The 26,899-nt window shown below is 36.7% G+C and overlaps 1 protein-coding gene across 1 annotated transcript; it reads left to right on the plus strand.

Annotated features, from left to right (window-relative positions):
• Positions 1-11,500: 11,500 nt before the first annotated feature.
• Positions 11,501-14,989, plus strand: LOC113079242 (uncharacterized). Its single transcript, XM_026251456.1, has 4 exons — positions 11,501-11,594; positions 11,741-12,067; positions 14,355-14,759; positions 14,857-14,989. The coding sequence occupies exons 1-4, from the start codon at positions 11,558-11,560 to the stop codon at positions 14,925-14,927; spliced, it is 840 nt and encodes a 279-aa protein (XP_026107241.1). The 5' UTR covers positions 11,501-11,557; the 3' UTR covers positions 14,928-14,989.
• Positions 14,990-26,899: the final 11,910 nt, after the last annotated feature.

Below are 26,899 nucleotides of genomic sequence, written 5' to 3' on the forward strand. Positions count from 1 at the left end.
TCTAGATGTCTGAAAGAAATAAAGTCAATCTAATGATTCCATGTTTGTGGAGATGTTTGATCCTCCTCTGCTGAGATCTTCAGAGATTTAATGTCTTTGATTTGCAGTTGATTTTACCACATAATCAATCGTCAGTTATTTCATTATTTCATGAAGATTATTTTATTTTCTTGATTTTAGGACAAACAGTGTCTGGGAATTACATTGAAATAACATGAGTCTAAATCTAATATATCCTGAGAGTGTTGATTTGGTCCAGAAACAGTATAAATTATGTTTAAATTAACCTTAAATGATGTTGAAAATATTTTTATGATGTCAAAAAAGACTTCCAAATAGTGCTGTAGAAATTTAAATTACAATGTCAGGGTATGAGAAAACCTGCCTTTGAGTCATACAACTCTGTATTCAATCTCTAAATGGTGTTCTTTAGTAATTCATTTTTGCTGTTCTTCTCTTTTTGCACCACCTTCTCTTCCTTTCTCTCTCGTATTCCTCCTCACTATTCACTTCAGTGTCTTCATCCTCATCCATTCCTCTGTTTGTCCGTCCTCTATTTCTTTGCCCAAACAATAGTGACATTCCCATTTGAAACAGAAGACGACCAGCTGCTGTACGGATCATGAGGGTGATGAAGTTGTCTATAGCTGTGTCCAGTCTTGCTCTTATACTCCTGGCTGTTAATGCGGCCACAATCGCTGATATAATTGCAGATACAGTTGCTCCAGCAGCTACTGCTAAAGCGCCAGCAGCGACACCATCCACCCCGGTGAACTTCACCCATTCAGCCGCCATCCTCCCGATAGCAAGTAATATGATCATAGCCAAACTGCCTCTGAAGACACCAACAGACTGGAGCCTCCTAAATACCAGCAAAAGGCCGGTTTCCCCAAGTGCACCATAAGCAAATGCCAAACTGACTCCCAGTAAAAGCACTGGAAGCCAAATGGCACTTAAAGCTCCAGCAGTCTCGATACTTATTTGAAGACATGGATCTGCCATTTCTGTTGATCTTCTAACAGTTGTAGTTGGCTTTAAAGCTTTTACTTGTGTCTCTCTTTTCCACCACCGTTCTCGTGTAGCTGATAAATGGTTACTTCTTTAAACAGTCTAAAAACAGACAGTGTGCATCCCAGTGTTTGTGCAGGCAGTGAAGTGCTTCTATTTGCTTTTTAGGAGTGTTTCTAGCGCACCGACAGCTACAAACTGTTCACCCTCTTCTGTGTTTGCTGGAGAGATGTTGAAACTGAAACTATTAATACACTCACTTCGGCGTGTATGTTTAAAGACCTATATTTAGACATGACAGGAGTCTGCTAGACATTTTGCTCCATTATAAAGACAGAACTGCGATTAAGTTCATGTAAACAGAATATTGTGACTATGTGTAATTCTTCTTTTTTGTGGTTATCATGTTTTGTCTGTTATCAGAAGCTGGGTGGAGACATTTTAAGCATGTCTGTGACAAAATGGACTATAGCAGCTAAACATGATCAGACAATTCAGCAATATTTGTCAACCGCAAATACCATAATTTAAAAATCTAAAAATGTAAATTTTAAATTTTAAATTTTAAAAATGTAATTCATATAAATTCTGAAGACTTTCGCTTTTAAGTGCATGATTAAAATCATATGCATATTAAAGGCATCATGCATATTCAAAGTGAGAAGCCAAGTGGATTTTGAATGCAGCTGCCAAAAAAAAAAAAAAAAAATAGCTGATTCATTGTTTCTATATTTAATACAATCCAAACGGTGGCGCCCAAGCTAACAAAATTTTGTTACAAAAATGTTCTCCAAAAATACAGTGTTGATTATAGGAATATAAAAAAGGTATAATTTTCCTCAAATGTTCTGTAAACTTATTTTTTTTTTTAATTCAACATTCTAGGAACACTGATTTGTAACATTCCAAGAACATAATATCCAGTTTCCTTGTTAATAGAATGTTATTTAAAGGTATGATGTTCCTGAAACATTCAATCATTCAAACACCTGCTGTGAACAAACACTCAAAGAAAGAGAAATAACTACAACTTTCTTCAGCTACAGCCTAAAATGAACTCAAGATAAAAGACTTTAAATCTCTCAATAAACACCTCCACAAACAGAATTTATAGCTTTACCAGACTGACTTTATTTCTGTCACACATCTTCAAAAGATCTTCATAAGAACTAACAATCTAACACAAAAAGTACTTGGACCAAGATTGCAACTAAAACAAACGCTGTCCACCACAATGGTGATTTCAAATGAAACACATATCAACATTTACACCACGTGAGCACATCCTTTGGAGATGTCAGCCTTGACTACTGTCCCAGATGTCAAACTACTCCCATGATCTGATCGGATATTTATTTCAGAGTGATCAGACTGATTGATCTGATTGTTTTATCTCCTCTGTTTTCAGGCTCTTCTCTGATCATTCCTCTGGTTCTGGTTCTGATCATCATTGTTATTTTATTACTGTCTCTTTGTAAGAAGCATCAGTCTCAAAGTAAAGCTCCTTCTTTATGTCTTTAGACACAGAAACTCCATAATACTGTTTAAAACATACTGTTCCTCACGTTGAGTCTGTCGCCATCTACAAGCTGCAATGAGATGAGCAAAATACAGATAATTGATGTGTGAAAACATTTCCAGAAGACTCCAGTGATGTGATATAATGTAATTAATTTAGACTCTTGTTTTAGCAGGTGGTAATTCATCATTTCAGAATGAAGTGGAAACAAGAAGTGGTTCATCCAGTTACTGCATAAAATAATATTTTGATTTTTATTCATAATGAAAATAAATTCTAATGTCTTTCATCATGAAGATCTTCAGAAACATAAATTATCTTTATCTCTTTAGGTTTCTCACACTGGTTAAGATTATGAGTTGATTAAAGACACTCACCGACAAATTCTCAGCTGGCAGCCCTAAGAGGGCCAGTAAAGGGACAGTGCAGGCTTATTTGCAGGAGACTGTCCTGAAAGTGTCAGATTGAGGAATAATCAGGATTACAGTGAAAACGCTGCTGTCAATCAACTCACTGCCTGACGACACACAGCAGAGAATCTCAATGAACTGAAGGCTGTGATTTTGGGTTATGATTGGTACACTGTTAACAAAATGATGACATTTTTACAATACATTTTTCAACAACACATGATCTTTTTATTGTGAATGCAAATGCATGATGGGAAAATGATGGACAATCCTGTAAATATTTTTAGCTACACTGTAAATGCATTATTTTACATCTACCACATATACATATTGTGGTATAGCATTAAAATTGGTACTTTCCCAGCTAACAGAATTTTGTTATAAGAACATTCTCAAAATTTTGAGTATTGGTTCTGGGAACATAAAAAATGTCCAGTTCTCTTGAAATTACAGGAACATTTTTAAAAGGAATAATATTCCCACCTATAAATTTTTATGTTCTAGGAACATTTTCAGTGGCTAGTTTTATTTTAGTTCCCAGAATGTTCTGCTAAAAGTTCGAATAACATTCTCTAAAAACATTCTAAAAATGTATATTTATAACATTGTTACAAAATTATTCTCTAACATTGTAATAAAGCTTTCCATCACACTAGATGTGGACTGACATTGCTCAGAAGTCAGATGTTGGTTGAAAGTATACAATACTATTACAATACAATTTTATTTGTTAAGCACATTTAAAACAACCAAGGTTAGCCAAAGTGCTGGACACTGACATAATTGTAACAAAAAAAAAAAAAAACACATAACATGATCACAATACACAGTTTAAACAAGTGACAAACTAAAATAATAAAATGCAGAAATGAACTCTTAGGCTGGTTTAAAGGCCAAGTTGAAAGTCAAAAGTGAGTTTTAAGTCGTGATTTAAAACTGTCAAGGCTGGGAGCCACTCTGACACGCATAGGCAGATCATTCCACAGCCTAGGGGCCACGACTGAAAAAGCTCTATCTCCCCTATTTTTAAGTCTTGTTTTAGGAACAGATAAGAGTAGTTGGTCAGCAGACCTCAATGACCTTAGAGGAGGATGCATCTTCAGTAGATCATCTATGTAAGCTGGGGCTTGACCATGAAGAGATAAAACAAACAATAAAATCTTAAACTGTATTCTAAAACAAACAGGTAGCTAATGAAGAGAGGCAAGAACAGGCATAATGTGCTCTCGTTTACGGGTTCCTGTATTTGCAATCTAGAAAGAGAGGCCTGGTTAACTCCTATATATAAAGCATTACAATAATCCAGGCGAGTGGTGATAAAAGCATGTATAACCCTCTCCAAATCTTTGAAAGATAGAAATGGCTTCAATTTGGTAAGTAGCCTAAGTTGAAAGAAACTAGCTTTTACAACAGAGTTTATCTGTTTCTCTAGGTGAAGATAACTATCCATCTTTACCCCAAGGTTCGCTACCATAGACTTTACGTAGGGTGTCAGGGGTCCCAGGTCCAATTTAGAGGTGCTAGTAAAACTGCTAGGTCTGAAAATCATAATTTCAGTTTTACTTTCATTAAAATGTAAAACGTTTAAAGCCGTCCATGCTTTAATATCATAAAAACACTCTAACAGCCTTTTTATCGAATCCTCACCCTTTCGTTTTATAGGCAGGTAGATTTGTAAATCATCTGCATACAGATGGAAACTAATGTTATGCTTTTTTAAGATGGAACCTAAAGGAAGCAAGTAAAGGGAGAAGAGAATCGGCCCCAAAATAGAGCCCTGCGGTACTCCACATGTCACTGGTGCTGCTGATGAAGTAGAGCCCCCATACCCAACTTTAAACACTCTCGCTGAGAGATATGATCTAAACCATTTTAATACAGTGCCTTTAATCCCCATGTTGTGCTCGAGACGCGAGATAAGAACACTGTGGTCAACCGTATCAAAGGTTGCTGTAAGATCTAAAAGCATCAAGATTGTAGAATCTCCAGAATCTGTTGAAATCAAAAGATCGTTAAAAACTTTTATAAGTGAAGTCTCTGTACTATGAAATGCTTTAAAACCAGACTGGAACACCTCAAGAATACCATGAAGATCTAAATAGGCTTGTAACTGCACTAGGACTGCCTTCTCTAAAATATTGGACACAAAAGGAAGTTTTGAAATTGGACGATAATTTGAAAGAACTGAAGTGTCCAGATTTTTTTTTTTTTTTTTTTTTGATAAGCTGCACCACAGCCTCTTTAAAACAAAGTGGCACATAACCAGAAGTCAGACTACTGTTTATGATTGCTTGAATGTTTGGTCCAATAGTGTTCCATACCTCTTTAAAAATATGTGATGGGATGATATCAGTGGGACAAATTGAAGGTTTTAAATGTGTAACAATATCATTAAGGGCCAAGATGGAAACAGGCTCAAACTCAGTGAGGACTGCAGCACACTCTATGGGAATGGAAGGATCAAATGCTTGAGGTGAAATGCTAGCTCTAATAGTGGTAATCTTTTCCACAAAAAAGTGGAGGAATTTTTCACAGGCCACAGTAGATTCTTCCAACATTATAGATTGGGGGGTATGAAGAACAGAATTAATTGTTCTAAAAAGAACATGAGGTTTATGGCCATTTTTATCAATAACATCAGAGAGGTATTTAGCCTTTTCAGTTTGAACAATTCTCTGATAATTATGCCAACAATCCTTTAGAATATCATAAAAAAACTGCAATTTATGTTTTTTCCATTGTCGTTCAGCTTTCCTACACTTTTGCCTAGCCGCTCGAGTTAAATCATTAATCCACGGTTCAGAATTAGGTTTGGAGCGCCTGGGCTTTGGTGGTGCAATTTTATCAAGAATATTTATACAGGTGGATGAAAAACAGGAATCAAGCTCATCTGTACATTGGAAAGCAGACGGCTCTAAAGTGTCTATAATATTACTAAATGCTTCGGAAAATTGTGCAGCAGTGGCCGGTTTAATCATCCTGCGGATACGAGGTGGAGCACATTGCTTAACAGTATTGTATGGAAGGGAAACATCAAATAAAATTGGTGCATGATCAGAAAAAACAGCCTTTTGTATCTCAATATTTAAAATAGGCAAACTGCATGACAAGACAAGATCTAATGTGTGGCTATGAATCTGTGTAGGACCACTTACAAACTGTATAAGGTTAAATGAATCAATAAGTTCTAAAAAATCTTTAGCCAACAGATTTGTGGGACAACATACATGAATATTCATATCTACAAAAATTAAGATCCGGTCATATTTTGGCATAATTTCAGACAATAATTCAGTAAAGTCTCTGATAAATTGCTTGCTATATTTAGGAGGTCGATAAATAAGAGCACACAAAACGGGCTGAAATTTGCCCAATTCAAACATTGTTATCTCAAAACTCGAAAATTTTATCATTGGCAACTGCCTGCAACTGTATTTTTCCTTAAAAATAACGGCAAGTCCTCCTCCTCGACCAGTAGTCCCCGGGGAGATAAAATATGTGCAATCCAGTGGCAGAAGTTCAGAAAAAGGGCTCGACTCACCAACATTTAACCAAGTTTCAGTCACAAATAGAAAATCCAAGTTATGCTGGGAAAAAAGCTCCTTTAAAATAAAGGTCTTATTCACCAGTGATCTAGCGTTGACCAGGGCAGCTCTGACAGGAGCCGGGAGACTGGCCATACGAGGTACATAACTCAAAGACCGAAGGTTTCCATGGTTAACACCGCCTTTCCTAGGGCGAGGTGATCATTGGCGAGAATACTCCATATCTGAGCCGGTAATTGGTATCAACCAGGTCCTGGCAGGATCCATAGCACGCCAGGATAAATAGTGATCCAAAGGCAAACGAAAGTGACGCTGGGCTCCACAGGCAGAATAGTCCGCTATGTAAGCTTTCAACCTCACCAGCTGCCCGCTGTGCTTCCCACGGCGTCTCGAGCGTCCTCTCCGGACAAGGGAAGCCGGATTGCGTACAACAGTGGTTCCCAAACCTGTCCTGGAGTACCCCCAACACTGCACGTTTTCTTTGTCTCCCTAATTAAACACATCTGATTCAACTCATCAGCTCATTAACCCATGTGATAATGAGCTGATGAGTTGAATCAGATGTGTTTAATTAGGGAGATAAAGAAAACGTGCAGTGTTGGGGGTACTCCAGGACAGGTTTGGGAACCACTAGCGTACAAGATGAGCAGGTATGTTTAGCAAGGGGGGAGGGAAAAAAGTTTTCTGACCATCCCAGTCATACTTAGGCGACTTCTACAACGCGAGACGGAGATCGATCAGCATTTGACGATCATAAACCAACAGAGAGTCAATACAATGCATAAACAGTGTCACAAGCAGTAAAATCACGAACAATTTGCTCAGCACCAGACGGCCGGCCACAAACACTGGCGCCATCTTGCATATATGATAAATAAAGTAAAATAAAAGCCCAGCATCTGATTGGTGTCAAACTCTAGCGTAAATTACTCCAAAAAAAGTATTACCAACTTCACTTATTATAAACAAGATTTAATTCTGTCATAAATGTAAAAAAATATATATATATTATTGAGGTTAACAGAGGAGTTGATGGTTTATTGAAAATAATAGTTTAGTTTGACGTCACCTTTATGGTGATCAGTACTCTTTTTAGTGTTACTGTTAATTTAAGTGCTGCAACTATATTTGTTACAGCAAAAATATAGTGATATTGGGTACTTGCTGATATTAGAACTTTTCTCTTGTAGTAATCTTATCAACTGGTTTTCTCTGGAGTTGAATCTATGCTATTAATTTAATATTAGTGACTATAGCAGATGCAATCCATACGATCCTACAAATGTATGTCATATTTTGTCTGCTCTTATTAAACTACATTGTTAATAAACCAGAGAATGCTTAGACACACAGACACTTCAATAATTACTGTATGAATCTCAACAATGTTGACATACTTCATGCTGCAATGCATTCTGGGTGCCATGGATGAGTTTTGCGTGATGTACCCAGAATACATTGCAGTATGTCACCATTGTTGAGATTCATACACTGAATCTTGATGTTTGTGTGACAAATAAAGTATATATATATTTTTTTTTCTTCAAATCCTTGAAATAATCTGCTTTAAATTCAGCTGGGTCTCAGTCTGCTCAGCCATTAAGTTGTTTTAATAAATACTATTCAAATAACACCATACATTTGATACATAAGAATCTAGACCACATATGTGATGATGTATTAATCATTCGCAAGCAACCAGCGTCATCTAACCACATGTCCTCTTGCTGTTTTGCCACAGTAAAGATTACAGCAGTTAAAGAACAGCATTGACAAGTCAAGTGTCAAATTGCACAACTAAAGCCAACACTTACCGCCATTATGGTGACATCAAACCAAACTATTACTTTTAAACAAGGCAAGGCATCTGCTTAAATCTTAATTAGAATGTTAGGGGATAATGTTCTAATAATGTTATTAACTAACATTTTTGGAATGTTTTTAGAGAATGTTATCCTATCTTTTGAGATAAAATTCTGGGAACAAAAATAAAACGACAAAAAACATTTTTAGAACAATCCATGGGAATGTTCTTAGAACATTTTTATAACAAAAAAATAAATAAAATTCTAGCTGGGTTCCCCAAACATTCTTTTAACTTAATTTTGATTTAACAATCAATATTCTAGGATTGTTGATTTGTTACATTCCGATAACAATATTTTTCAATCATTCAGTCGCCTGCTGTGAACAAACACCGGAAAAAAGAAAAGCACACAAACTACAACTTTCTTCAGCCACAGCCTTAGATGAACTGAAGATAAGACATTCAGTCTCTCAAGATCTGATTAAACAACTCAACAAACAGCATTAGGAGCTTCAGCTATTACTAACCAGATTGACTTCATTTCTGTCACACGTCTACAGAAGTTCTTCTTGAAAATTAACATATGTTTAGATGTCAATGTCTTATAGAATTTTATTTTAGATCACCATCATGGAGATCAGTGCTTGTTTCATTTGAGCTCTTGAGCCTCGAGTAGGTTTGTGTAATTTTTTTCTTTTTTTCAATTGCAAGTATTTTCAGAAATAGCTTTTCTGTTGATGTTAGTATTTATACATTTGTGGATTGATTTTTATTTTGTTATTTATTTTTCTTTTGATGAGGATTGTATGACAACAATACAAAACACCCTTTTCGGGTTTGTAAAAATGCTCCTAAGTATCACAGTAGCACTGTTGTATAAACACAGCATTTCATTGAATAAAAAAACAATACATTATCTATGCATTATTTGGTATGAATTCATGCCAATTAGTTTCCAGCAGAAAACTTTTCTAATTTTTCTTACTGACAGAGCACTGTTTTGTTCTGCAAATTACACTGGAATAAATTATATTGTATGCAGATGTGATATAAATGACCTACAGAAACCTGAAATGATAAAAAAGCACAACTTATGTCCTCTGACTGAAGTGAAGTGCAAGAGGGGAGGGGAAGTTTTAAATTAAAGATTACCAGAAAACATTAATTACAAATAAAATATGTTGTGCACAAATAGGAATACAGTAAGAAATACTGCAATGTTTCATAAAAAAACAAGAGCTGTCCATTTTGATTTCACAGCCATCTTATTTGATTACCATGGTATTTGCACATGTGGCCACTAGATGTCACTGTTCAGTTATAGTCTTTGACAGTGATGGGCAAACTTGGCCCTTCCAGGCCACTTTCCTTCAGACTTTCAAGTCACAAGCAAGTCAAGTCATATCCATAGTCCTCAAAGAGTTAATGTAAATGGTATAATTAAGTGACTAATTAAATGATGATTGTGCATTCAGATCAGTGTTTGCTTTAGTTGCGAGCTCAGTATTGTGTACAGTGTGTAACTTAGCTGTTTGTATGAGTCATTATGAGCTGGCCTGATAACAATCAAAAAAACTTCTTTATTTTTTACACATCTAGGTTTTGCACAATCAACCTTGAGAAACTACAGCTTACAAACAAAGTACTACTCATGTGCTGTTTAGAAACACACAGGCATAAAGAAACAGAATATGAATCTCAACAATGGTAACAATCGTCAAAATATTTCATGCTGCAATGGCATGGTAGATAACACCATAGTAAAAACGCCCATAATGCACTACAGCAGGGATCCTCAAATCAAATCAAAGGGATCATTAGAAAATCACAAGCAGGTGTCTTTGATCAGGGGTGAAGCCAAACTCTGCAGCGCATTGGACCACCAGGGTAAGATTTGAGGAAGGGGGCACTACAGTATGAAAAATTATTGTCACCACTTAAGGATCAAATGATAAGTGCTCTCATCTGAAAGCCAGAGCTGAAACAATATAGAAACATTGTAGTAATATAATTTTACTTTTACTATCAAGTTTAACATTACTATTTTTTTCAGATCACTTATAGCTGAACAAAAGAAAAAACACTTTATGAAGTTTATTCATTAAGCTAACGTGTAACATCAAATCTTAGAGTGTGCAATGCATAAAAATGCTTTCTATGAAACAAGATGGCAAACGCTTTAACCTGATAACTGTCACTCACGTTTTTGAAGATAGACTTGAATGTGCATGATACAAACCTAAATTTTTATATTTCATGACTGAAAACATTTTGTAACATGATTTTGATGTGCCATTTACATGGTAATGCAATGTCTGATTTTAAAATGGGTTTTGAAGGATGAATTTTGAGATTTTATGTTTTCAAGTGATATATAACTTCTCATGATTTCTAAAATGTGATATAGAAAAAGGCAACGAGGAAGTCTTTTTTTTAAACAAAGGTCAAAGCTCCTTTTGTAATGTAGATTTTTGAGGGTGCACTCTTGTCATAAATTGATCTATTACTTTTCCTACATAATTTTTTACAAAAAATATTGGGATAATATATATTTGGGAGTCTTAGACCTTTCCAACAATATATAGTTTGTCAAGATTAGATAAAATTTTATTGTAATATAGTATAGTCAACGTAGGTGTCCCGTATACGGGACGGGGTGACATTTAACAGGTTAAAACTCTTCACTTTGAGTTAGTAATAGGGTCAATAGCCCAATTAAAGCAAACACTTTTTCCATGATGGTGGCGTCAATTAAAACATCTACATCTTATCCTTTGTAATTCTCAATAACAGCAGGTGTTCATCAATAATGGCAATCATAATTTAATTATTCACTTAATTATTTCATTAATTTTAACTCTTTGAGGACTTGGGACATGACTTGAAGACTTGCTTGTGACTTGAAAGTTCCACCTCTGCCTTCTAGAAGTCTTGAAAACAATGATTGACTGGTTTAGGTGTGTTTGATTAGGGTCGGAGTTCAACTCTGAAGTGGCCTAGAAGGGCCAAGCTTACCCACCCGTTCTAGATACATACTTTTGTAGAAATCTCACAAATAATGCTTTTAACACAACGTTTTTTACATCTCTGTGATTCTTGCATGTTCACATAAACATGCGTCATCATCACTTCTCTTTTATTATTATCTCTCTCTCTATCAGAGGAACTGGGTAACTCTTGTCTGAGTTCTTGTTAAACACATAACCATATCGTGAGTTTCAGAAGAACTGAATCTACTACAGAAAGGATAACTGAATAAGAGAGAAGAATGAAGATCATCTGGACTTTCACTCTGATGATTCCTGGTGAGAGTCTGAACTCACAGTAAATCATTCAAAACATTCTTTAGAATTCATAACTCTATATAAACATTTCACATAACCATACAAATTAACCTCTTCATTCTCACATAAATATGTTATTGTTGTATTAAGATGCTGTTTTGTTGTAGGTGTGTTGAGCTCCATCAGTGTGACAGGATATTCGGGAGAAGGAGTCAACATCACATGCAAATATGATAGAAGATATACAGACAATAACAAGTATTTTTGTAAAGGACAGAATCCAGGATGCACTGACCTCATCAAGATGTATAAAAAGAATGGTGAAAAACGGGTTGATTCTGGAAGATTCTCTCTGTATGATGACCCAAGTGCAGCATTTTTTACTGTGACCATCAGAGATGTCAGTGAACAGGATTCTGGGTTATACCAGTGTGCAGTTGATATCTATATGGCTGAAGATGTCTACAGTGAAGTGAAGCTGAATATTGTAACAGGTGAGTAACTGAGACTCTCAAACTAGTGATGGCAAGATGAAGCCTCGTGAAGCATTAAGCTTTTCAGCCAAGTGGTTCACAAAGGGGTTAATTCCTGGAAACTTGATTTGCTCACAATACCACCTGGTGGCCAACAAGAGTAAAACAAGCAGATATATTACAGACAGAGGTGTAAAGTCCAGGGGTCAGAAAGTAAAAGCCCTGCCATATTTTTGTTCCACCCATGAACTCAGCAGCTGATTTCACCAGAGGAGGAACCAAGTCATTCCTTTCAAGTCAAATTGGGATTTGACTAGTCTAGTCAAATCCCAAGTCCTCAAAGAGTTAAAGTTATTGAGATAATTAAGAGACTAATTAAATGATGATTGTGCATTAGTGATGAACACCTGTCATTATTGTGCTTTACAGAGGATCAGATGATGATGTTTTATTGGTTAAAATGATGCCACCATCATGGAGATCAGTGTTTGCTTCAGTTGGGCTCTTGACCTTTGGCTTCTTGTGTTAGATATTTCTCTGTAAAACTACATGTGCTGTTATAAAGCAGTGTGATCAGTGCTGTGCAGAAAACTGCTACGGTCTGGATTTACATGATTAAGTTATCATTAGGCATCAGTCTGTTTATTTCCAAAACAATTTTATTTTACTTGACATATGTTCAGTTTTTAAATGACCTACTTTGTGGAGCTGCCACATGCAAATGAACTGTTGGTTTAATAGTTATAATGAATTAATTAGAAATTTAATGTGTGAAATGAATATACTTTTTTTTTTTTTTAAAAAAAAACCTTTTCCTAATAAGACGCACAGACATCACGACCCAGCAAATGAATCTCAACAATGGTGACAATCAACAAAATGGTGCATGCTGGGTAACACCCTAGTAAAAAGAGCACAAGAGATGCAGATAACATGATCTTGACCCTTCAGAAACTTGAATTAATGCTGTCATGTAACAAATCTGTTAAAATATAAAATTAAATGAATGGCTAATTAGTACATTGAATTAAAAATGTAACGTCTGTACAAATATTAGAAATCATAAATATAAATAGTAATCATGTTAATTGAAATAAAATCAAAAACGGCGCACATTTCATTTATGTATTATAACATTTAGTTGTGCTCATTTAGCTGTTTCCTTATAAAAGTCCATAAATTTGTAAAGTTTTTTCGTCAGGTGTCTTTTTCAATTATATGATGTCATTTGGTTGACGTCTTCCCACCTAGAAATGTTTCATGTTCTGGGAATGTTTTCAGCAACAAGTTTTATTTTAGTTCCCAGAATGTTCAGATAAAAGGTAGGATAACATTCTCTAAAAACATTCTAAAAATGTCTATTGATAACATTGTTACAACATTATCCTCCAACATTCAAATAAATCTTCCCATCACACAGCAGCAGAAATTGATCCAGTGACCACAGACATCTTAAGTGGCGACTCCATCCGTAACTGTTGGGTGTGGACTTCTGTGGCTCAGAAGTCAAATGTTGGTTGAACGTGAAAACCCAACCTTTGTTTGATGTCAAACTCCAGCGTAAATATCTCCAAAAACAGTATTACCAACTTCACTTATTATAAACAAGATTGACTTTATTTCTGTCATAAATGTAAAATAGTTATTATTGAGATTAACAGAGCTGTTGATGGTTTATTGAAAATAATAGTTTAGTTTGACGTCACCATTACGGTGATCAGTACTTAGGCATTATGACTCTTTCAATGTTAATTCTGTTTAAAGCCTGCATGAACAGGGTATTGCAAATGAATTTTCTTCAGTGTTGTGATAACTGTGGAAACTGGTGGTTGTTTTTATTTTCAATTTTGCACCTGTTTGGATCTAGAAAAGTAGTTAATGACATAGCCTTTGGATGTAAAGTGCTTCAAGCAAATCCGTGATCTCTCTGTTATTCCTCCTTCCTCGAAATGTAAAAATTTGAGCTATTTGGATCGTAATGAGGGAATTTTAGGGAATGGGAAAAGTGTTTAGATCCTGCAGATTTATATCATATGTATTTTTGTCTGTTTTTTTCCAGCTACATTGTTCATGAACCACTTGAACCACACGCAATGTGCGGTGATTTGAATCCATTAGTGTATTTTGAGAGACGGGGGTGGGCGTGGTGATTCACTCATGTTGTTTGTGAAGTTACTTCTCAAGTTATTTAATGAAAAAATATACTGTAGCATTACAATTATTTCATGATTATCTATGCCTTTAATGCAACAGTACGTTCTATGTAACAGACAATTCCTCTAACAGCTGAAAATGTACATTTTTTTAGGTGAATTTTTATTATTCACAGCTTATCCTTCTGTTGACCCCTGCTACAACTACACTGTGCTGGACGATCCATGGAGAGCCAACAGCAGTCAGCTATCAAACTCCTACAAGTGTGACCAGTCAGTCACCTGGAGCGGCTGGTATCGTCTCTTTATTAACGGTCTGAGTGCTCAGATCCCAGACACATGTGTTGATCAATACAGCTGTGGCACTGCTGCCCCACTGTGGATTCGTGGTGGACACCCAACAGTTCAGGATGGGGTCGTCACTCGAGGTGTCTGTGGTCACTGGATCAGTTACTGCTGCTATTACGGGGCTTACCCCATTGAAGTCAAAGCCTGTCCAGGAAATTATTATGTCTATGAGCTGGTTCGTCCCAAAGATAGCAATTTAGCATACTGTGCAGGTAATTATATTTAAATGAGTTTTTTTTTTTTGTTGTTATTGCTAATAAATTAACATTCATTATTAATTTATTAGTCATTATTCATTATATTTTTCAGTTGTTACTAACATCAGCAGCACTCATACAACAGTCGCACCAGAGACAAGCTCAGCTGGTAAAGTAGTCTGATGTTTCCTCTGTTGATTAAGTTTTGACTGAATGTTTGTAGATCTGTAGAAATAGACAGGTGTGTTTGTGTAAAGTTGAGTGATTAAATAGTGTGTGAATTATGCAGCTACAGATCATTGGCAATTCCATTTTAGATGGCAATGCATGAGTATGATTGTTTACAGAATCTGAACAAACTGCATGGAGACTGGGTGAAATTAGATTTGTTTTACTTTTTTTTTCTATTTTGTTTTTATTTATTTGTTTTACCTTAAATTTCTCCAGACTAGTTTCTGTTCATCCACATTCACCGTGCGCACCATGACGTAAAGCCAGAGTGTTAAATTAACAATGCTCGGAGACAGAGAGATGAAAAGAGACAGCAGGGCCGGCTCCAGGTTATTTGGTGCCCAAGGAGAGAGCCCCCCCCCCCCCCCCCCCCCACCAAAAAAAAAAAAAAACAACAACTACACAATTATTCCATAGTTAATCAATTTTTTATTTTAAATGTTCACACAACAACTCTTTAAAAGCAACAACCTGAAGGATACAGTAGAAAACAATAGAGAAGCATTAAGATTTCACCTCAAGGACAAGCAGTTATAGTGTTTTCATTTTAGGTTTGGCAAAGTTAGAAAAGATTGTGGGCTATTTACACAAAGAGTGGGTATACGGCATAAACCTGTGTATCACGTAGACTACTCCACTGCTGTAACACAGCATGTTGTTGCTGTAAGCTCATAGCCTACCGCAAAAAGTTCCTTTGGTAAATTGATATAGTAATAATAATAATAATAATAATAAATTTTATTTACTGTTAAGGGGTGAAAAGTTGTTGGTCATCCTCGTCTTTATCTCCTCCGGGTAGGCTGTGAGCTTGATCATATAGTCTACATAAGTTACCTCTGCTTTGGGCCCGTTTTTCTTCCTCCTCCTTCCTTCGTTTTCGGAAAGCCGATCCCGATGGCTTGGGTGTTCTTGTCATCATAAAAGATTATGTGTATATATATATATATATATATATATATATATATATATATATATATATGATCATTTATAGCCTACAACCGCCAAGGGGACCAGCTGTCAGATGTTTTCGCCCACTCCCGGTTGCTGGGCAACGGTACAGATACTTACATTTAATTTAATTAACTTTTTTTTATATATTTCTGCAATTTTGCGCCCCGGCCAGCAGATTGCGCCCCAGGCGGCCGCTTGTGTCGCCTGTCGGCAAAGCCGGCCCTGAGAGACAGACATACTTTTGACAGTACTCACTACGTTAAGGAGTTAAAGGGGGGGTGAAATGCTATTTCACGCATACTGAGTTTTTTACACTGTTAAAGAGTTGGATTCCCATGCTAAACATGGACAAAGTTTCAAAAATTAAGTTGTACGTTTGAAGGAGTATTTTTGTTCCCAAAATACTCCTTCCGGTTTGTCACAAGTTTCTGAAAGTTTTTTTTCGAGTATGGGTCTGTGTGACGTTAGATGGAGCGGAATTTCCTTATATGGGTCCTAGGGCACTTCTGCCGGAAGAGCGCGCGCTCCCGTATAGCAGAGCACTGAGAGCACAGACATTCACTGATCAGAGCGAGAGCATCGCGAAATGTCACAAAAGAAGTGTGTTTTTGGTTGCCAGGGCAAGACAACCCTGCACAGATTACCAAAAAAAAAAAAAAAAAGAATTAAGGGACCAGTGGATGGAGTTTATTTTTACAGAACATCAACAGAGTTGTGCAAGTGTTTTTGTTTGTTCCCTGCATTTCAAAGATGCTTGTTTTACAAACAAGGCCCAGTTTGACGACGGATTTGCGTATCGTTTATTTCTTAAGGATGATGCAATCCCAACGAAAAAGGGTCACGATCGTGTGTTGGAACCGCAGGCGGTGGGTAAAACTGCTTCAAATATCTCTGCCTCCTTGTTAGTGCGTCCGCCTCCCATGCCGGAGACCGGGGTTCGAGCCCCGCTCGGAGCGAGTCGTTGCTGCTGCTGCTCTCGTTCAGTTTCAGCCTCGGGATCTGATTCTGGATCATAAATAAACGGCTGAATCTGACTGTTAGCCATGGTTTGTTTTGGATGATGGTTTTTTTTCCTCACGGTAATGTCACAACTTCCAAACGCTCTCAACGCAAAAGCCTACTGGCGCTCGTGATTCTTTAGCTCCGCCCACACGTCACGCCTCCAGCCGGTCGTGTTTTCAGTACAGACTATCTTTCTCTTATGAATATAATAAAACTAAAGACTTTTTGGAGTTATGAAGGATGCAGTACTACTCTATAGGTACTCAAGATTAACAGGATATTGAGTGAAAACGAGCATTTCACCCCCCCTTTAAAGAACTATCTAGCCACATGAAGTGGGTCTCTTCTGAATTTCTTCTCACTGACAATGTCCTTAAAAAGTCATATGAAGTCACATGAAGGTAAATTTAAGATGTAACACTTTACAGTAAGGTGTCATTGGTAAACACTAGTTAATGTATTAATTAACATGAACTAACAATGAAAATGTACATGTTTTTAGGTGAATTTTTATTATTCACAGCTTATCCTTCTGTTGACCCCTGCTACAACTACACTGTGCTGGACGATCCATGGAGAGCCAACAGCAGTCAGCTATCAAACTCCTACAAGTGTGACCAGTCAGTCATCTGGAGCGGCTGGTATCGTCTCTTCATTAATGGTCTGAGCGCTCACATCCCAGACACATGTGTTGCTGAGTACAGCTGTGGCACTCATATCCCACTGTGGATTCATGATGGACACCCAACAGTTCAAGATGGAGTCGTCACTCGAGGTGTCTGCGGTCACTATAGCAATAACTGCTCCTATTTCAGCTCTAACCCCATTAAAGTCAAAGCCTGTCCAGGCAACTATTATGTCTACGAGTTGCTTAGTCCAACTGTCTGCAATTCAGCCTACTGTTCAGGTAATTATATTTAAATTAGCTCTTTTTTTTATTATTTTTTGTGTGATTGCTGATACATTTACATTCATTATTAATTTATTAGTCATTATTCATGGTTCTTGTTTATTTATTTTGGATATTTTTCTTTTGCTTTGGCAATTCTGCATGTGAAATATTTAAGCCGATAAAGTAAAGTCCCATTGACTACTTACATTATGTTTCCAGTGTCTGCATACCATTTTATGCATGCTGCCTCCAAAAAAAAATAAAAAAAATAAAACTGATACCAGTGATATTTTTATTTCAAAGAACAAAACCGAAAATATAATTGTATATAATTGTATATACAAATATAGATTAAGACTACAGGCATGACACAAGAAAACAAACAAACAAAAGAATCTACTCATTCAGAAATTCACCTCCATCACTGATAAATCAATCAGCATAGCAGTAGCCCTCAAATTCATTGAATGAATAAAACCCACACAGGACTCTACTCCTGCCATTCCTCACACACCCAGGTGGACAGTCTTTAAATACCTCACTGCACCGGAGGCACTGCGTCAGAGAACATGGCACACAGAACTCCTGTCTGTATTGTGCAGAAAATACACTACTGTTCACGACAGCTGATTTAGATAAAAAAAAAAACAATAGTAAAGCAATATTAAATCATTTTGAAGAAAGGAAGAAGAGCCATATAAGCAAAACATTTTAATGCATTTTCAAATATATTATAGGATTATGTTAGAAAAAGTGTTATTTTCTTTGTCTGTAAAGTACCTAAGAGATTTAATTTACAACCAGCAATAACACCAGCTAAATTAATAAAGTTTGTCAAATCAAACTTTAGGTTGGCTTGTCTTGAAAAAAAACATAGCCTGAAAGTTAGAAGTTTTTTCAATTGGAAAATTTTACAGCTGAGGGCAATATAGTTTATCGGAGAAAATAAAAACAGTTGAGAGGAGACAGAGAGATGAAAAGAGACAGCAGGGCCAGCTCCAGGTTATTTGGTGTCCAAGGTGAGACCCCCCCCCCCCCCCCCCAAAAAAAAACAACAACTCCACAATTATTCCATAGTTAATACATTTTTTATTTTAAATGTTCACACAACAACTCTTTAAAACAACTCTGGCTTGGGTGTTCTTTTCATCATAAAAGATTATATATATTTGATCATGTATAGCCTACAACCGCCAAGGGGGGGCTTTTACCCCATCATTTAAAGCGCTAAAACCAGCTGTCAGATGTTTTCGAGCCACTCCCGGTTGCTGAGCAACGCGCGTGAGTTTGACAGCTGCCTGTCAGAGTGACTCAGTCGTGATTTTTGTAATTGACCACAAGAGGGCGCATTTCCAACAATAACAAAGGTGAAGCTTGATGACGCTATGAAGCAGGTGACGATGAGAGATGTCGTTTTTAATGCGTTTTCACCATAGCAATGTATCTAAATTGGATAAACGAATAATGATCACGGATGAGGTAATTTATTCGTTTTTGTATTACCTGTATATCTGATCGTATTGTTTTATGTAATACCCCTCTATCCCGGGTCCTCTCTGACGCTCCTCGCACTCGCTCCGACTAGGGCTCGAACCCGGGTCTTCGGCAGGGGAAGGCGGACGTCTGTCGCTAGTGCGTCTCTTGAGAGTTACATATATTATCCCGTTACAACTTACAGCTATTTGTTAAATGATTTGTTGGGTTAATGTTGTGCAGTGTTACGTGTTTATGGTTAATGCAGTGTTGTTTAAAGTGCTCAAACCAATCGTTCTAAAAGTAAATTTGAACGAACATTTGCAAGTAATGACTAAATATATTTTTAACAACACATATCCGATTGTATTTAATTGTACTGCCATAATCTCGGTCACCACATGTGATAAAAATCCTTACCTTAGTACAAAGAGCAATATAACTTTGTTTATAAGTGCTATTATTGAAACTGAAACAGTCCATTTGTCACGTTATGTTATTTTCTTACAGGTAATGTTATTGATAAAAAAAAATGCTACAGTGACAGAATGTACAGGCATGTGGTGTAATTCATATCTATTAAAATCATCTTTACTGTAACTATTACGTTACTTGTACAATAACAAAATAAATAATTGATTTGCTTACCTGTCTATCAATACACTCGCGAGAGCAGAGTCTCTGTCAAGTCCAATATTTTCGCGCAGCTCTCTCCATCTCGTAAATGCCTGGCCGATATTTATCCTGGTTTTATTCCTCTGTTTGTCACACAGTCTGCGTGTATCCGAATATGGACGCTTACGTTTTACTGGCACTTCAATACTTGCCAAAGAGTAATCGTGATCCATAACAATGACAACCAAACCATACGCACGGCTATAACATAACCACCACTTCCGCATTTGACCATGTGATATTCCGGTGTGGTGGAACATCACATGGTCTACACCGGAAACAAAGTATAGAGCGGACATTTCGTCACTGAGAGGCGACTTTTCTTTTCCGGGACGGCCAGTTATTTAAAATCGGAATTTCTCTGAAATAAAAAATCTTTGGAGACTTTTGAGATATTGTAAGTACACAACTGGAGGAAATATATCACACTGTGCAAGTTATTTTTGGAAATTTTATTAAACAATTCCTCCATATTGGAGCTTTAAGGAGTTAAAGAACTATCTAGCCACATGAAGTGGGTATCTTCTGAATTTCTTCTCACTGACAATGTCCTTAAAAAGTCATATGAAGTCACATGAAGGTAAATTTAAGATGTAACACTTTACAGTAAGGTGTTATTGGTAAACACTAGTTAATGTATTAATTAACATGAACTAACAATGAACAATACATTTGTTACAGTATCTACAAATCTTTGATAATGTTAGTTAATGAAAAAGATTACAAATATGAGAATACTTTGGTTTGTTTGTTTTTGTTTTTCTTTTATTATTATTATTATTAGGGGCCAAGCACCGAAGGTGCGTAGGCACCTATTGTAATCGTTGGCGTTATTATTCTTCTTCCGTTTCTTCCGCCGCAAGTCTATGGCAGCCCATATAAATAATTGCGGGAAAGTTGTATAATTTGGCACACTGATAGAGGGACAGTACCAGCATTAACTATAGCAAATTTGAAGTCTCTAACTCCAACTCTCTAGCGCCACCACTTGTCCAAAGTTTCAACATTTTAATGCTAATAACTTTTGAACCTTAAGCCAGAAAATGAAAATTCTTCAAAAATCGCAAGGTTTAGTTTTTTCGCTATTTTAAATTTTTCGAAAAACCTACTTTTTCGAACTCGTCCTAGACGGTTTGTCAGATTTTCACGAAAATTGGCTCAGATCATCTTCAGACCATTCTGGCAAAAAGTTATGGAATTCAAGTTGATTTGTCCAACCGTTCTCAAAGGACACGTGAAAAAATATGACGAAAAGCACGCAAAAATACACGTGAGGCTATATCTCAGCAACGGTTTGGCGTATTGAGACCAAACTTGGTGTGTGTTATAATAAGCATGACCTGAGACTACCTGCAGTGTTTAGACACAGCGCCACCTAGTGGCCAGGAGATATGAAAAATGCATATTTTTGCTTATAACTTCTGAATTGTTTGGCCAAAAATCACACAACTGGTCTCTTTAGATTCAGTGAGTCATGTCGAGTCGAATGATATCCAATTTTCCCGTGTCGACCATTTTAGGCGTTGGCCATTTTGAATTATGTTTTAAAATGCTGTATTTTTTGAACGCAGCATCGTATCGTTTCGCAAATAATAAAAAAAAAAATATTCGGCTCCATGCCCTGAAGGCACTCAAAAAGTTTGGTGGCAGCGCCACCTTGTGGCCAAGAGTTATAATGAAATATCACAAAAATGCTAATAACGTTTGAATAAATTAGACTATTGAAATGAAAATGATCTCGCTATATTCTTTGGGTAATGCCGAGAGCATCGATACCAATTATGCGAAAATTAGCCATACTTCCTGTCCGCCATATTGATTAATGTTGAAAACCTACTTTTTCAAACTTCTCCTAGACTGTTATTCCGATTTTCACCAAATTTGATGTGGATCATCTTTAGACGATGCTGGCAAAAAGTTATGGATTTCGTGTAGATATATACGAAACGGTTCTCATTTTGCGCATCAACGAATTTGCTGGAAGGGTGCCAAAATGCATTTGAGGCTGAATCTCTGCAAAGCTTTGACATATTTGCACCAAACTTTGTATCTGTCATCCCCACCTCACACTGACCATGCCACAAACATTTGGTAACAGCGCCACCTATTGGTCAAGAGTAATAAACCATCCATTAACCATGAATAATTACACTTATAAAAATGCTAATAACTTTTTAATGCATTAGACTATTGCAACGAAACTGGTCTCAATATTCCCTGGTTTATGCCGACAACATAGATACCAAATATGCCAGATTATCCTGAACTTTCGGTCCGCCATTTTGATTTATGTTGAAAACCTACTTTTTCTAACTCCTCATCAACCGTTAGTCAAATTTTCACCAAAATTGATTCATATGATCTCCAAACTGTGCTGAGACAAAGTTATGGATTTTGTGTCGATAGACAAAACCGTTTTAGCATACCACAGCGACGAATTTGAGGCACAATGCCAAAATGACACTTGAGGCTGTATCTCTGGAATGCTTAGGCATATTGGCACCAAACTTTTTGTGTGTTATTGTCATCTCACACAGAACACACCAAAATGAATTTATTATAGCGCCACCTGTTGGTCAAAAGTGATAGGCCTTTTAATCTTATTACTAGTGGTTGTCTTTATGATTTTTCAACCATTTCAATTACAACCATCCTAAAATTGTTGTAGTTGCTCATTGTTGAATTTGTTGAATTGTGATGCTCCATGCCATGCTTAGCAGCCAAATTTCCCGCTGGAGTGCTTGGCCCCGTAATCGTTGCTTGCAGCTATATTTATTATTATTATTATTATTATTATTATTATTATTATTGCAATGCATGCAACCATCAATGGCATTACTTATATGAATACAGTCTTTCTGCTCTATTATAACGCATTTTAATGGCTAATTTTAGGCAAAATAAGACTTTTAAAGACCCCTTTAAAGACCTGGGTCCGTATCCCTAAAGAATTTTTGTGCAAAAGTGGCTTCTAGCGGCCAAATTCTAAGAAAATTCTCAGAGTCATGACGTTTTCTTAGAATTTCCCCTAAAAGTGACACGAAAATCCCAGTTAATATAAAAGCTATTCCTCAAGATTCCTAGCGCTTAAAAGGGCTCCGCGAGATCTGCTAAGAGCAGGGAAGAGGACTTTTAGTGGCTTAGGAGTTCCCCCAAGCAGCTGCACAAAATGGCCAACAGAGGAGGCAGGAGAGATGTCCTGCAAACACTGGATGACAGGGAATTATTGAGATGCTACAGATTGCAGGAATCATGTTTGTGGTGGATCTCCTTAGAGATGCAATTACTTCACCAACTTGGCCAGCAACAAACCTTGCTCCTCAGTCCAGTTCGGCTTGCGATTCCTTTTTTTTCTCCATTTTCTGTGTTTGTAGGATATTTGTTAACAAGCCTTCATAAATAGACCAGCCAGCAATCACAGACATTGATAAAAGCTGAGCCGTGTTACCCTCGTTAAGACCACACTGAGTTATAACGTTGTAATTTCTACTCCATTAAGGACAGCCCCTTGAGATAGGCCATCTTGTTTTCAATGGGGTCCATATGGGAGTGAAAGTACAAAATATGCCAGCTAGGATATTAATATGATCAAATAAGACACAAATCATTATTTGAACTGGGTGTAATGAGCTCAAGTTTTCACATATACATGTAGATTCTAATGTTAGGCTATAACCCCTACAGCTTACTATTAATTTTCCAGATATTTTCTTTATTTACAATTACAGTCTGCATAAGATAAGAGTTATGTTTATTGATTTGAGGGTACATCCTTTGCTCATTATCACCAAAAGTTATTTTTCATCAAACTTGTAGGATCAACCAATCACGGCTTTTGAAATGATGACTCATACCTCGCAACGGGGTCAACCACACCTCCTTACTAAGATAGGATTTTCGATCCATTCCTTGCTCAGAGTTCACTGAAAATGTTCTGGAATCACTTCTAAGCTAAAACTCCTGGCAAGGAATTTTTAGGTTAAGTTAGGAGCTATCTGAGAGGATTCTCAGAATCTTTAGGGATACGGGCCCTGGGCCCGTATTCATAAAGATTCTAAGAATTCTCTCAGAAAACTCTTAATTTAGCTTAAAAACTTTTAAGTAGGAGTCTTAGCTTAAGAGTGATTCAGGATCGATCTGAGAGCAACTCTGAGTAAGGAAAAGACAAAAACTTTCATCTTAGTGAGGAGACTGGGGTTGACCCCGTTGCTATGTATGACACAATCTTTTGAAGACTGTGATTGATTGGTTGTCCAAGAAGGAAAAATAGAGTGATTTTAAGTATAGGGTCTATTCTAATTCTCACTTTGAATTTACATGCGTAATTTTTCCTATTTGACCGTTCTCTCTCTCTCTCTCTCTCTCTCTCTCTCTCTCTCTCTCGCTCTTACACACACACACACACACATTATATGTTTGTATATAAATATTTTATTTTATTTACCATGCTTTTAATTTCCTATAAGGTATTGAGTGGCTTATAACTTATAATGATAAAAATTGTTCCACTCTTTCCAATTGCAGTGATTACTCTCCTATTTAAGTGATGGTTTGAATGTTGGTTTAAATGTATCAAACATGGAATCAAAACCAAGAAGGGCGAGAAAGCCAAACTGGACAGAGGAACAGTTTACTGTATAGCCCAGTTAGTGGATGAACACAAGGACATTCTTAAAGGAAAATTTGGGCTGGGTGTCACAGCAAGGGACAAGGAGCAGACATGGGAGCGTATAGCACAAACTATTAACTGTTCATTCCCCCTGCTTGTGCGCACCTATAAGCCTGCGATATTCATTAATGCAGTTTTTTGAGCCTGCAAGGTGGGAATGTCCAGTGGAAACTAAATGAACTGCGACACAATAAGATGTTCTAAATGTGCTGTAATTCTTTGTGTGAACACTCTGCTTACAGAAGGTTGTGACAGACCCAAATCATCACTATTGCATTGTTGCATTTTCCCAGTTGCCAAATATCATAATGTAGTGATTACTTTAATTTCTGGTGCTATGGCATTTCTGTGCTGTGTCGGAGATGTTAGCACGTCTCTAATAAGTTCAATCACAAACATGGTCACTTTGCACATGCACGGGTAACACATAAGTGACATCACCATGCTACAGTCTGCAGCAAGGAGTACTTGACAGAAGGGGGGGGGGGGGGGGGGGTTTACAAACATTATAAAACTTTAGCTGTACAAACAGAAAAAAAAAATCAGAAAGCATGAGATAATGCTTACACTGCTTTCTGTTTATTTATCCTTGAATTCTACATTACGAGAAGGATTTTTGCATCATAATCAAGATTAAATCATATTACATATGTTTAATTATGTGTAATTTTTTTTGAGTCACACCTAGAGTTATTTTTTTATTTTTATTTTTTTTGTCGTACATTATGCCCAGGGGGTTGGAACAAAAATGTGCAACAAACAATAAATAAGTTTCAATATGGAATTAATTGTACAGGGCTTTCTTTGTGCTTTATAATAAATTAAAATAAAAATAGTTAAAAGTGTATTGAACTGTGAAAGAGATTCTGTTCCCAAGGCGGCTTTCTGTGCATGTGATCTGAGACTGAGAGAAATCAAGTGTGCATTCTAAGCACTGCTTTTTGAAGCTTTGAAACCTTTGTGAAACATTTGTTTTGAACCAGTTGTTCAGAACATGAATCAAACCTCCACGTTAAAGCCACAAGGCTTTGTTGCATCACAACTGCTTCAATATGGGAAGATCTCTTTTGGTTCCCATGAAATGCATTTGAGTGCAAAACTCTCCAGGTTTACTTTATGATAATCTGAACAGCTTTCAGTGGGAGCAACTGTAGTATAATAATATAAAATAAAGCAGCTAATAATAACATTAATAATAATAATAATAAATATAGCTGCAAGCAGCAATCACGGGGCCAAGCATTCCAGCGGCAACATCAGGAGCTAAGCATATGTAGCATCAGACCAAATGCAACAATGAATAATGAAATTAATAATTGCATGATTGTAATTGAAATGGCTGAAAATCGTTAATAAAAGTTCCACAGCGAGGAGCTAAGCATGGCACGGAGCATCAGACCAAATGCAACGAGTAAGAAAAGCAATTATTGGAAGAGTGTAATTGAAACAGCCAGTAAAACTCCAGTAAAATGATGCATTATCATTTTTGGAAAATAGGTGGCGCTGTAATCAAATCGCTTTGTTGTGTTCTGTGGGAGGTGACAATGTTGTGGGCAATTTCTTTCAAAATACTTACAGACCTTTAGGGCAATGAGTCGAACATGCCCACCGAGTTTCGTTCCGATCGACTTCCATTAACCTTGTCAATTAAAGTTGTTTGGCCAATGGCGGCCATGTTTTTTAAGATAAGTGAAATTCCTCATAGAGCACTTGTGCCACATTGGGCCATATCAATTTTCAAGTTGATTGGATCAACGGTTGCTTAGTTATAGCCATTAGATTTTTTTTTCATCCTGTAGCGCCACCAAGTGGCAGATATGGAAAAAAAATAATAATTTGACTAAAGTTTTTGTTCATGCATATGAGTTCTGAGTTTGGTGAAGATATCTCATTTTGTTCCCGAGTTATAGCCTTTTTCGTAAAATTGGTCCACGAATTTGAATGTTTTGGGTCACCTGGTTTTTTGTTCAGTCTTGATCAAACCACGGCAATAATATTCTCTGGACTCTCTAGATCAATAATTTTCAAAAATATGTTGCATTTTGTCCTTTGGTTAGCTATAAGAGGTCATTTAGGAAAGGGCCGTGGCCACATGTAACCTAAAGCCTATAAAACTGAAACAAAAACTCAAAACTTTATGAAACTTGGTTATAACGTGAAAGATGACCCACCAAGCATGCAGAGTTTCATTAAGATCAGAAAATAGCTGGTGCTATAACAGTTAAAATGGCCTAAAAAACAAAAGATTTCTGTTGTGAATGG

The sequence above is a fragment of the Carassius auratus genome, unplaced genomic scaffold, assembly GCF_003368295.1.
Source record: "Carassius auratus strain Wakin unplaced genomic scaffold, ASM336829v1 scaf_tig00027515, whole genome shotgun sequence".
Taxonomy (NCBI): Eukaryota; Metazoa; Chordata; class Actinopteri; order Cypriniformes; family Cyprinidae; genus Carassius; species Carassius auratus.